At 37.6% G+C, this 12956-nt stretch overlaps 1 protein-coding gene across 1 annotated transcript in view; it reads right to left on the bottom strand.

Moving 5' to 3' along the window:
* The window catches only part of LOC124794893, a 55722-nt gene that overhangs the window by 23809 nt on the left and 18957 nt on the right, over positions 1 to 12956 (bottom strand). The window contains exons 2-3 of the mRNA XM_047258592.1: positions 9512 to 10685; positions 876 to 1036 (exon numbers count right to left, since the gene is read on the bottom strand). Coding sequence (XP_047114548.1) covers positions 876 to 1036; positions 9512 to 10685 — 1335 coding nt within the window. The remainder of the gene's footprint in view (positions 1 to 875; positions 1037 to 9511; positions 10686 to 12956) is intronic.

Below are 12956 nucleotides of genomic sequence, written 5' to 3'. Positions count from 1 at the left end.
GAATGGAGCGTGACTGGGTTATAACCTGTACCCAAAGTCACTATCTGTACACGGAGCAAGCAGAAAAAAAACCAAGGAGAAACTTTGAAAAGAAATGTATGGTTAGAAAGAAGATATAAAAGCTTTCAGGTCTGCCAATGAGATTGTAATTGTTAGAGGCAGCAAATGCCTCCAAATTCAGTTGAATAAAATTTATAGTACCTTGGTGGGAAAAGAAGTGTTAAAAGACGAACAACAGAAGCAGGACAAGGGTAATGGACTTAAGTCCCGTTAAATAAGATGATACAGAGGGAATTAAACTAGAAAGTGACTCTGAATACAGTAGATTAATTCTGATATTTGGGCAGCAAAATGGCTGATAATGAGGAAAGGGGAGGGGGGGGGGGGTGGTATCTTAATACCAAATATAAATTTAAGTGTAAGGAATTATTTTTTGAAAGTATCTGCCATCTGTGCATCCTACAGAAAGAACAAGGGTTTGCAGCTTTGAGGATGTGGTGCTACAAAAGAATGCTCAAGGTTGGATAGGTGAATCTATTTTACTAATGATCAAATATTGAATCACACTGGGTAAAAAAATTTATGGCACAACTTTACTAAAGGACAGGCTTGGCTGATAGGACATCCTGAGGCAATAAGGAACCAATTTTTTTTATATATATGGGCATATCAGCAGGATAAATAAAAGCAGGCTCACAAGACAAATCCCTGAGATAGTAAACAAGACATCTACAATAATTCTAATGTAACAATTATCTTACAAAAACAAAACTTTTTAAAGCTTACGAGTGAATTAGATTTAAAAATTGTATCACAACCTTTGCAACTACTGTAGTACATATATTAATATTGTAGTACACTTTTGAATAACTCACGTTTCACAACTAGTTGTTTTGCACTTGTTATCTGGGTTCTACTTCTTGTCAGTCTGGTGCGAGAGGTTTTATACAGAACACCCCCTATTCTTATAAGCCTGGTTGAATCTGAAGATTCACCTTTCTTTCTTGCTGACTCCTTCGACTTCATGGTAGATCCTCTAATTTATGAAAAATAAATTTGACAAGGTTAAATTTAAATAATTTATTTGCACAAGTACAAACACCAGATTTCTTAAAGTATGCTGAATGCAAACCATTACCCACAAATTTCAGGAAGTAGTTTACAGAATTTATGTAATCCGAAGAGCAATGAAAAGAAAAATGTACAAAAAGAAATGTGGCAGGAAAGGGCAGGGGGGTGGCAGCAACTTTTGACTCAATAGACTGTGTGTTCACCACATACTGCTCCAAAACATCAAAGCAGTGAGGCCTGTTCCTTTGTTATTAAAAGTGTGGGCTTAGGGGCACGTCTTCTTCTTCTTCTTCTTCTTCTTCAGTCCAGAGACTGGCTTGATGCAGGGCTCCATGCTACTCTATCCTGTGCAAGCATCATCATCTCCCAGTACCTACTGCAAACTACATCCTTCTGAATCTGTCTAGTGTATTCATCTCTTTGTCTCCCTCTGCGATTTTTACCCTCCACACTGCCCTCCAATACTAAATTGGTGATCCTTGATGCTTCAGAATATGCCATACCAACTGATCCCTTCTTCTAGTTAAGTTGTGCTACAAATTTCTCTTCTCCCCAATCCTATTCAATACTTCCTCATTAGTTATGTGATCTACCCATCTAATCTTCAGCATTCTTCTGTAGCACCAAATTTCGAAAGCTTCTATTCTCTTCTTGTCCAAACTATTTATTGTCCATGTTTCACTTCCATACATGGCTACACTCCATACAAATACTTTCAGAAACGACTTCCTGGCACTTAAATCTATATTTGATGTTAACAAATTTCTCTTCTTCAGTAACACTTTCCTTGCCATTGCCAGTTTACATTTTATATCCTCTCTACTTCGACCATCATCAGTTATTTTGCTCCCCAAATGGCAAAACTCCTTTACTACTTTAAGTGTCTCATTTCCTAATCTAATTCACTCAGCATCACCCAGTTTAATTTGACTACATTCCATTATCCTCGTTTTGCTTTTGTTGATGTTCATCTTATATCCTCCTTTCAAGACCATGTCCATTCCGTTCAGCTGCTCTTCCAGGTCCTTTGCTGTCTGACAAAATTACAATGTCATGGGCGAACCTCAAAGTTTTTATTTCTTCTCCATGGATTTTAATTCCTACTCCAAATTTGTCTTTTGTTTCCTTTACTGCTTGCTCAATATACAGATTGAATAACATCAGGCAGAGGCTACAACCCTGTCTTACTCCCTTCCCAACCACTGCTTCCCTTTCGTGCCCCTCGACTCTTTATAACTGCCATCTGGTTTCTGTATAAATTGTAAATAGCCTTTTGCTCCCTGTATTTTACCCCTGCCACCTTCAGAATTTGAAAGAGAGTATTCCAGTCAACACTGCCAGAAGCTTTCTCTAGGTCTACAAATGCTAGAAATGTAGGTTTGCCTTTCCTTAATCTATTTTCTAAGATAAGTCGTAGTGTCAGTATTGCCTCATGTGTTCCAACATTTCTACAGAATCCAAACTGATCTTCCCCGAGGTCGGCTTCTACCAGTTTTTTCATTCATCTGTAAAGAATTTGTGCTAGTATTTTGCAGCAGTGGCTTATTAAACTTAGGGGCATATGTATGGAATTCTTGATTTTTGCAGAGCCTTCTAAACAATGAGGGAAGCAGTGACAGCAACTGAGGAAATAGCTGCCTCCTTTGTGCACGAAACATCACACTGTAGTTCCAGTCAGTACTACACATTCCTGAGAGGGTCTCCTACAGATCAAATAAGAATTACATTAAACATTTCAAGGATATAAATGGCGCTAATATCAGACTGACTGAAAGTAAATTCATATGTTATGAATCTACTATTGTGATGAATCACAGCCTCTAAATATCATCAGTAGTTGGATACACATGCCTAGATATAAGTTGCAGTAAGTTAGTGAACGCACACTCTATAGGAGGATGATACAATATGTTATAGATTCAGAAAGTGCTCAGCAGAGCAAGTACAATGGCTGCTCATTTTATGGTGGTTTAAAGAGCAACATGTCTGTTTAGTGTAGTACTAGCCAATGAACTTCATTAAATGTGTTCAGTGTGAATGTAACTTAATGAGTCTCTACAAATTTAACAATCCCTAAGTATTTACCAGTTATTAATATTTAAAAATTGTCCCTCATATGATAGGCTTTTATACTGGCAATGTCATGATTGCTGTTATGTTGGACATAGCATGTATGTCTAATTTTGTACCACAATGGTTTAAGTACTCAACTGAGTTTTTGAATTCGAATTAGTGATGAGACAAGGTAAAGCCTTACTCAACTTTTTTAAGGTTGGTTTGACCACCACGGAATGTATGCTAAGCATTGTGTGCCCAGGAAATTACATTGGGACCTACCATTTACTGTAGACTGTGAACACTGTAAAACATGGCTTTTTCACATACAATTCCACAGGTGAACGAAGTGAAAAGTGACAAAAAATATTAGTACTGAATGAGATTTGGACCCGTGTCAGCACCACTGAGCAACAGCATAAACAGCAGTAGTGGGGTGATTCTGACCCCCGGGTCAGTTTCACCCTTTTCTTTCCATTTCTGGATAAACTTTTAAATCATGTTGAAAATAAAAATTATCATGTACTATAATGGAATACGTTGATTTGAATTTACACACTTTAAAAATTTAAAAAATATTATAGTTCCAAGAAACTGTTTAAGCAAACTCTATATCTGCTTATAAAGTTGCAGGAATGTTAGCATCGCTGACTAGAGAAAACAACTCTGTCTTATCTCCGACCTTCTATGGTAGCACTTCAGTTTGTTCTCCGATTCTAGTGTGTTATGTCATGTATTCTTGTATGTATCGAGTTACTATAAAATAGTGTACCACGTACTCAGTACCACTGTGTCTTCAATCATTCACTATCACTAAGTGGCAGAGTTCCGCTTGGTGACCCCACAAATTGTGGCATCACACTGTATTTTCTCACTTTACTACTGAGCCAGTTACCACACAACAAAAATTCAGCCATTATCGCACTCTGACACTATATATTTCGTGCGAACGGACAATTTCCCTGCATCTTTTTTTACATGCCACACTACAAAACAAAACATTCATGCGCAATGCATCAAACTGTGTTCGAACCTGAAACATTGACGCACCTGTGTACTGTATGGACTGTCCAGTGCATCTACGGTGTTCTGCCTCTATCAGTGTGCAAGAGATGGGCCGTTTTAACTTTGAAAATACAATCACATGCCTGGTGCTCTGCAATATCGCATCCAGTAATCTCCAAGGGATTTCAATTGAGATACAAACCATCACTACAGTGCCCGACAGAGACAATACCCAACTAATTAGACAACATGCTCACGCCAACGTTACTGTTTTGACTGCACTGCGTTTAGGCAGTAAACATTTTCATGATTGTGCCTTTCAACTGGTTGAACAGCGCTCTGACATTGTTTTCCGCCCTACTATTTTGTCAATCAACAATGTTAACCCTGCAGTCTCCAATTGCCTCATGATGGCAGGAACCGGAACTCTCATGAATTCAAGCAACTATCACCAGGCACAACTCTCTTGTCTCCATGCAATCCCAGTTGACCGAGGTATCACAACTTTGCCCATCTGTTGCTGACGAAACCAGCGTCCCCTCCCTGCCGTAGCAGTCAGCCATTACATCACACCTCCATCCAAACGGCACCTAGACTATGTGACTCAGCCCAATCACTGCCTCGCGAGAGGACGACACTTCGCTACAGCAGCTATCAGGCACAAAACAACTTGTCGTGAGGTGGACACCAATCTTCCAACAAGCGCCACATGTATATGTTGGTTCCACCAGGTTTTCGGCTCTTCAACCCACAGGTGTTGCTTTGTGACTCGAGTGCCTTACGTGGTGTATTCTTGTATGTATAGAGTTACTATAACATCGAGTGTGTTGCGTACTCAATACCACTGTGTCATTTATCAATCGCTATCAGTATGTACCGGAGTTCTACAGATTCAACTGGGAAAAACTTTAATGGCCCAGAAGAAATGGTTAATCCTATCATCAGTTCTTACATGTTCAAATTCACACATTTTAATGAAGTTGTCTGACTGTTAACAGTGCAAACAATTTTAACAGTAAAAATTCACATTTCTGTAAGACAAGGTAACACTGCCCCCTAACCTTTTTCCCCCACAGGGGTCACATCGACCACCAAAATACCACTGAATTTCCACTAATCCACACATATTTGCCCCAATACAGTGTAAAACTGAAGTGTAATTTGTAATTACTGTTTACAAATTAAGAATGGGCAACAATGAATTTAAATTCTTCGTTTGACAGTCTGTATACTGTTAGACGTGTTCTGTTTATTGCAGAAGTTTTAGATTGAGATTGGTGTTTTGTTTTAACTGTAAAGAATGGACACAATATGCTGTACCTTCATTAGACAGTGAAGTTACAGAATATAAAGTGTTACTTTGAATAAAGTAAAGAAACAACTAAAAAATTGAACTGCAATGCCTAGAACTTAGCAAATGTCTCCGGGCACAAGATGTTATCTAGATGTGGATAAGGAAACATTAGAAGAAGTTATCTTGTTAATTAAAAATAATCAAGAGACAAAGTGTGCCACCAAGAGACTAATATAGGGAGAGGGAAACATTCCATGTGGGAAAAATTATATATAAAAACAAAGATCAGGTGACTTACCGAACGAAGGCGCTGGCAAGTCGATAGACACACAAACAAACACAAACATACAGACAAAATTCAAGCCTTCGCAACAAACTGTTGCCTCATCAGGAAAGAGGGAAGGAGAGGGAAAGACGAAAGGAAGTGGGTTTTAAGGGAGAGGGTAAGGAGTCATTCCAATCCCGGGAGCGGAAAGACTTACCTTAGGGGGAAAAAAGGACAGGTATGCGCGCGCGCGCGCCCACACACACACACACACACACACACACACACACACACACACACACACACACACACACACACACACAGACACAAGCAGACTATATATATATATATATATAAAAACACACTTTAAAAAACAGTGAAAAAGTACTTCAGGAAAAATGGACCAATTAAGGCATAAAAAGTTTACTACATCACAAGAAGAACCTATATTAGCAAATTCTATTGCCATTACTGCTGACTGGTGGTGTCCTCTGCATATTACAGATATTAAAGTTGTAACAAAAACATTCCTAGATGTAGTTGGACACAGTGATAGGCAATTCCAGAATAACTATCCAGGAAATGATTGGGCCTACACATTTACCAAATGAAATGAAGTTATCCTCAAATCAAGGCTTGCAAACAATCTTAGTTGCAGCAAGGCAAATATTTAATCAATTTGGGAAAAAAAGATAAAATGTAATGTATTCAATAATTATGAAAGTAATCTCTCAGATCATCCAGGAATGAAGAAACTGATATTTTGCCTGTTGCAAAAAAGGTGATGTACAGATGGAACACTCTACAACAGAACTCAACATGCTTGGTTTGACAGTGTAGTGTTTACAGATTGGTTAAAAAAAGTGCTGCTTCTTCATAGTAAAAACCTGCCTGAAACAAAGATAATGATAAGAGGCAACCTAACTTCACATTTCACAAGTGAAGTTCTTCATGTGAAAAAAATGACAGTTTGTGTGTATCCCAATCAACACAGCTCATTTGGCACTACCTTTGGCTGTGGGTTATTTCACTCCTTTAAGACTTGCTGGACAAAACTACTAACTTGAGTTCAAAGTAAGCAATCCAAAGTTCTCAAATGTACCAAAAGCAATGCCCTTCTTGATGGACTCATATAGTCTACAGGACAAGATTAAGACAAATCTCCAAAACATGTTCAAGGCATGTGGAATGTTCCCATTCAAAAAAGAGGCTGTACACTAACTTCCAAGTTAACAGTACATAGAAGAGAAAAAGGAAGCTGAATCTTTGCTTTCTTATTCAAAACCTCTACATAAAAAAAAAAAGCCCTTTCAAATACAAAAAGAAATAAAATTGATGTAAGCCCTTGTAAAGCTGTTTTAGCTGTTCATGCATTGACCACTAGTCCAAAATCATTCAAAAGACAAATGTCTGCACTATACAAAAAGTTCAAATTGTCTGCAGGTACAAATGTTACGAACAATCCTCAGCCTAGCTGTTCCAAGTCATCCACAGCTAATAACAAACTATCAAAAGCCAAGAAAAATCTCTTCAAAAAGTGTGATAATTGTTCATAAGAAGATAAGCATGGTGTAATGAAGTTACCAGATTCTGGAAAGTGATGAAAGTGGTTTTGATTCTTCAGATGAACCTGCTGTTGAAGATGTGCTGTTTACTAAGAAGGGGAAGCCACAACATTGGGATCATTGATTTACTTCAAACTTTACTATGGCAATTCTGAGAAAATCACGAGAAGTTTTAAGCGTCTATTATGTACCCATGTATCTGTGCATAAGGTGCTGGACATTAGTGTTCATGGTGGTCAAGTTGTTCATTTTTGAGCTTTTTAAGTCGAGCATGTATGAGGCAATGGTTCGACTGCCGCTCAAACCTTTATTTTTGTACAAGTATAAATTCTGTGATAGTCAAAAATTTGCATCTACACTATTAGTTCTTGTTACATTAGCAACATCTCGCCACTATGCAGGTTAACTGCCAAATGGGGCCTGCCTCTGTGTCTGCAGCTAGAGGCGTTGAGGTGCAAAGTAGTTCCGGGTACCTTACCAGATTACATATATAAGGGATTTCATAAATCACGACAAGCATACATTTTCAGGAAAACCGTGTGGTTTTTCCATTTACATGTCAATAGTTATAAATGTGTCTGTTCTAATAATTAAATTTAATTAAAAATAGTATGGAGTCAAATAACATAAAATTCACTAAAACTTCAGGCAACTACATGTTTTTTTAGTTGCCTCTCAAATGTCAAATTAAATAATATGACCAGTGATGAAAAGAAAATAGATTAAAAATTTAGAGTGTGTGGGAATCTAAGTGTCGCTTCATACACGCTCGTCTTATAAATCTCAAACATTAACCATTTTACCACCATGAGCTCTTATGCCTGGGACCTATGCATAGACACACCAGATAGGAAATAGATGTGAAATCTTCGGTTGCGATTTTCTCAGAATTGCCAGAGTAGTGCACCTCACTACTTGCACATTATGTTGTTTTTATGGCCTAAAGGTGTACAAAGTTTGAAGCAAACCCGTGATACCAACATCTTAGTCTCCACTTGTTCAAGGTATTTTTCCAAATCGCTTTGTTATGGTGAAAGTAGCTGGGGGTAAAAGGGGAAAGAAAACTTTTCACTATGTTTGTATTATTCAGAATAATTGCAACAAAGAAGAAGGCAAGTGAAATAATGGGGCCTCACTCCACTTACTCAATGAAAACTACATTTGGACCAAAACAACATGATATATTCACTGCTCCATTCTGTGACGCGCTTGGCAAGCTGCCTCCACCATAACTACAGGCTGATGAGCATAGAATTCTGTATAAATTTACAGGGAAGATTTTAGTAAGAGAAGTTTAATATTTTTTGTCAATAAAAATTTTGTAGCATATTTTAAATAAAGGGTTGATGATTATATTCATAGAAATGTGTGCAACACCAATACTAAGCTTACCAACATTTTACAAAACACCCAGTTTTCAATAGGGATCACTACGATTCCAGGACTATTCTGCACATTTTTATACAAAAGAAATTTGAGAGGTCAATCTAACCCCACATCAAGAGGTAACAGAGATTCTACAAAAACATAAAAAAAGGGGTCAGTCTAATCCTGGATGATAAATTTCATTCGCCTGTTGATAAATATTAATCCCAATTTTAAAAAATTAGCTAGAAGTGACCTACAAACAGGAGAAAATAGGAAAGCTGAACATTTATTCAGTACCCTTTCATGATGAAACAACTTCATGGCAGATTAAAACTGTGCGACAGGCCAGGACTCAAAATTGGGACCTCTGTCTTTCGTGCAAGTCGTGTTTGATATCTCAAGTCAGTAGAGTACTTGTCCATAACAAGCAACGATCCTGGATTTGTGTACAGTCCGGCACAGGAAGTCAGATATCAGTGCACACACTGCTGCAGAGTAAAAATTTCATTCTGGAACACTAGTAGTGATTACAACAAAAAATTTTGATGGAACTAAAAACTATGTCATCAGCTTTCTCTATGTACGAGGTTTTCCTCACAATTCTCAGTTTTGAACTTAAAACCAAAACAAGTGCTGTAGCAACATTCTCTGTGTAACACTTTGTTATTAATAATGTGGTTATATGAAAATAGAAAGCACACAATTCCACAGGCTTAAATAATAGAATACGAAAATTAAGGGCACTAACAATTTCAGTTATCATGATAGCTAATGATTCACCATGTTCATTGTAATGTGCACGTATCACTTACCTCAGAGGGTCACATTTAGTGTTTAAATATAAAAATTGAGAATAAATACTACACATATACATATTGCAGTACTTACATTCTTAACAGTTTTCTTGAAGATATGACAATCTTCTTTCCATCATTAAATTTTGAATTCCTTGTTGAAGAATTACGACCTCTGTATAACACTGGAAACACACAACCTTTTGGTGACATGTTCTTTCTCTGAAACTTATTTCCACCATTTTCATATCTGCATGAAACTTTCTTGTAATTTCTCAACAGTCTGGATTTGGCAAGCCGCCTGTCTATTTTGTATTTCGAAGCAGCACAGGAGGGGCTTGTAGGTAAATCTGGTTTACCTTTCCGCACAACAGTTGGTAAAAGTTTTTGACTAAGGTTGTATTTTTCTGGTCTATTCGAAGCTGGAGGAGAGTTCACTGGGAAATGCATCTGGGCATAGGAAGACTTCTTTTGCTTTTCTGACTTCTTTTTGATAGTTCTGCCATCTTTTATTTCTGGATTTTTCTCAAGTGTTTGATACTGTTTGTGGATTAAAGCCTTTTGCAGTGCTCTGTTTACACACCATGATTTAGTTTTGTCTGGTATTCGCACAAGTTTTGTATCACTCACTCTGACCAGTTTGTTGTGAGAAATCCTTTTCATTAGCAAACAGTTTTCCACTTGTTTTGAACTTTGTATCTTGTCAGCACCACACCTATTCCATTTTTTATTTTGTGCTGCTAAAGTGCAATGATTATTGCTGCTTATGGGGTAAGTACTACTGTGAGAATTAGATTTCATATTATGTGTGTTTGAAACAAGACTTTTCTCCCCAGACACAGACAAATTTGACTTCGAGATTTCAGTGACTTTGCTTTCTTGCTTAGTCCTGTCAGGCTGCGTGTTTACCAATAAATGATTTGAGCGTTCCACAACATGAGAAAACTTTTTTGGATTAATATGAACACTAGTAGAAGCAGTTCTCTGAAAATGTGGGTTCAGATACACACATTTTCTAGCAGCAGGAAATGATCCACTACCTTCAGAAGACTGAGTAACTTTTTGCTGAACACTCTGGATATCATAACATTTATTATGTTTGCTGGCATCAGAACTTGAGCAGTTTCCTGTGTATCCAAGTGGAACACTTGCAATATCCATTTTATGATGCATTAAAGCTCCTGATGTTTTCAAAATTCGTGGGTTAACATATATAGTGTTCTTCCAAAGCCTGTCTCTGTCGATTAGAATCTTTGAGGCACGGAAAGCTGAAAAATAATAGTAGTAGTTATAAAAAATGCCACAAAAATGCAATAAAATAAGACTTCTCAAAAGCTATTTCACAAAGTCAAGAGCTCTTCATATGGATAATCACACAAAGTGAAAGAATGATTACTGCAGTGGTAGGTAAACTGACAGATCTGAATAAAAGTAAACATTTTTAACTCATTGGCTTCAAATATTTTACACAAATTATCATCCTTCGCACTATCTGTATTTCTGGTGCTCTATATTTATCACCATTGCACATACAGGTAAATACTTTAAAACTTTCACACACCAGTGTATTTTTTGAAATGCAGACCTTTCTTTTAGTGTTGATTTGGCCATTTTAAGTGTCACCATCAATGGCTAAATTTAGTATGTATTACAGAATACTACAATTCCCACTGGCAAATTGACAATCTTGAGGGAAAGAAATGCAAAGTCTTCACTGAAATCTTAAATGGTTTTCTTCAAGCTGTCTCTCACTCAGGTCAACCAATACGGAGTGTTTATGATACAAAATTTCTGGGTACTTCTAGAGATAGTAAATGTAACTGGTTAAGCAACCTTATTCATCTTTTTAAAACTTATCTCAGCTAATATTTGCTCAAAGGAGTTACTGCTTCAGTGTCCAAAGTAGATACCATTGAGACTCCATACTTTGGCTGCTTTCATTTATTAATGTCATTCTGGAGAACGAACCTCCTTTAAAAAACCACTGCACAAAAGAGGCCACCATAACAAGTAGCATCCATCATAAGCACTACTGCCAGTACTTATTTCAAAACTTTGCAGAAACTTTCAACTGCCTCACAGTATATCCCCCTCCTGCCAACTTGTCTGCAATAATTTTTCTCTACAAAGAAAGTAGCAAATGTGACTACAGCACAAGAATTAAAAAGAAATCTACACACAGGTCTTGATCCAGTAAAAAAAAATGAGTTTGCTACTCCAGAACTAGGATATTTAACACACTCCCATCAGTTACCAAATGTCCTCGTAAACAACTGCGTAATTTGTCACCAACCAGCTTTCAGCTTCTTAGGCCATCTTCAGGTATAAATGGAAATGTCATGTGGCTAGGGCCTCCCGTCGGGTAGACCGTTCGCCTGGTGCAGGTCTTTCGATTTGACGCCACTTCGGCGACCTGCGTGTCGATGGGGATGAAATGATGATGATTAGGACAACACAACACCCAGTCCCTGAGCGGAGAAAATTTCCGACCCAGCCGGGAATCGAACCCGGGCCCTTTGGATTGACAGTCTGTCACGCTGACCACTCAGCTACCGGGGCGGACATCTTCAGGTGACAGTTCAGTTCAGTGTGACAACTGTGACCTGAAGATGGCCTAAGTGTCCCTGTAAACCATTTGTGAAACTTTACTCGTCTTATCAAATATTTGACAATGTGTTTTGTCTGACATGTTTGTCAAACAGAGCTTGCTTCAAGTGTTTCAGAGAAATATTGACCAGTGGAAGACGTCTGTGTTGACATTTTGTGAAAAAGACTTATAATTTACCTCCTGCATCAAAACAATACTGCCAATTATCAAAATGGTGGCAGTGCTGCATCTCTACCAGTCATGTATTATGCAGGAAGATCTCAAAAAGAAAATCAATATTTTACACAAAACTTACATGCAGGAGTACAGTAAAATAGAAAAATTCTAAGCTCTCTGGTTTTTCCACAGGTGATTTTTATGTTACCGCACTGTGGTACGTCTATGAATTTTCATTACAGAACCAAGGAGAAGAGAACACTTTCACATAACTGTCTTCTTTTACAATGTGAATGCAAAGTAACTAACAAATCATTTAAAGTCTGACTGTCCATTTGGGGAAAGTTTATGTTATCAGCAAGTTCCGAATGTAATTACCATCGCCATGTTTTCATGGGCATATTTTTTCTCTGTTCAACCATTCCCTCCCCCAGAATCTTGCTTCCATTTTCTTCTTTAACACAATGCTAGTCAATGCAAGAAATGCTTTGTTTGCACCCATTCCACTAGTGCCAATATACTTCAACACAAACAGCATCTGCTTCAAAAATAAGGTTAAATTTACAAACTTTGTTGGAAATCTGAGAGAATACACAAGTATGATTGATAACGGTGGTGCCCTTAAGGAGCTAAAAGCCAGTTTGAGACCATACAAACAATTTGCAGAACGTTAGAAAGCATTTCCTATTAATATAATGTTCTGCCAAGCACTGATGAAAAACTCAGTCTATGTTCCGCTGCAATTTAAAAGTATGTAGCCAACATCAGTTAACAA

The sequence above is a fragment of the Schistocerca piceifrons genome, chromosome 4 (genome assembly GCF_021461385.2).
Source record: "Schistocerca piceifrons isolate TAMUIC-IGC-003096 chromosome 4, iqSchPice1.1, whole genome shotgun sequence".
Taxonomy (NCBI): domain Eukaryota; kingdom Metazoa; phylum Arthropoda; class Insecta; order Orthoptera; family Acrididae; genus Schistocerca; species Schistocerca piceifrons.
This window is presented reverse-complemented; position numbering and strand designations above follow the sequence as displayed.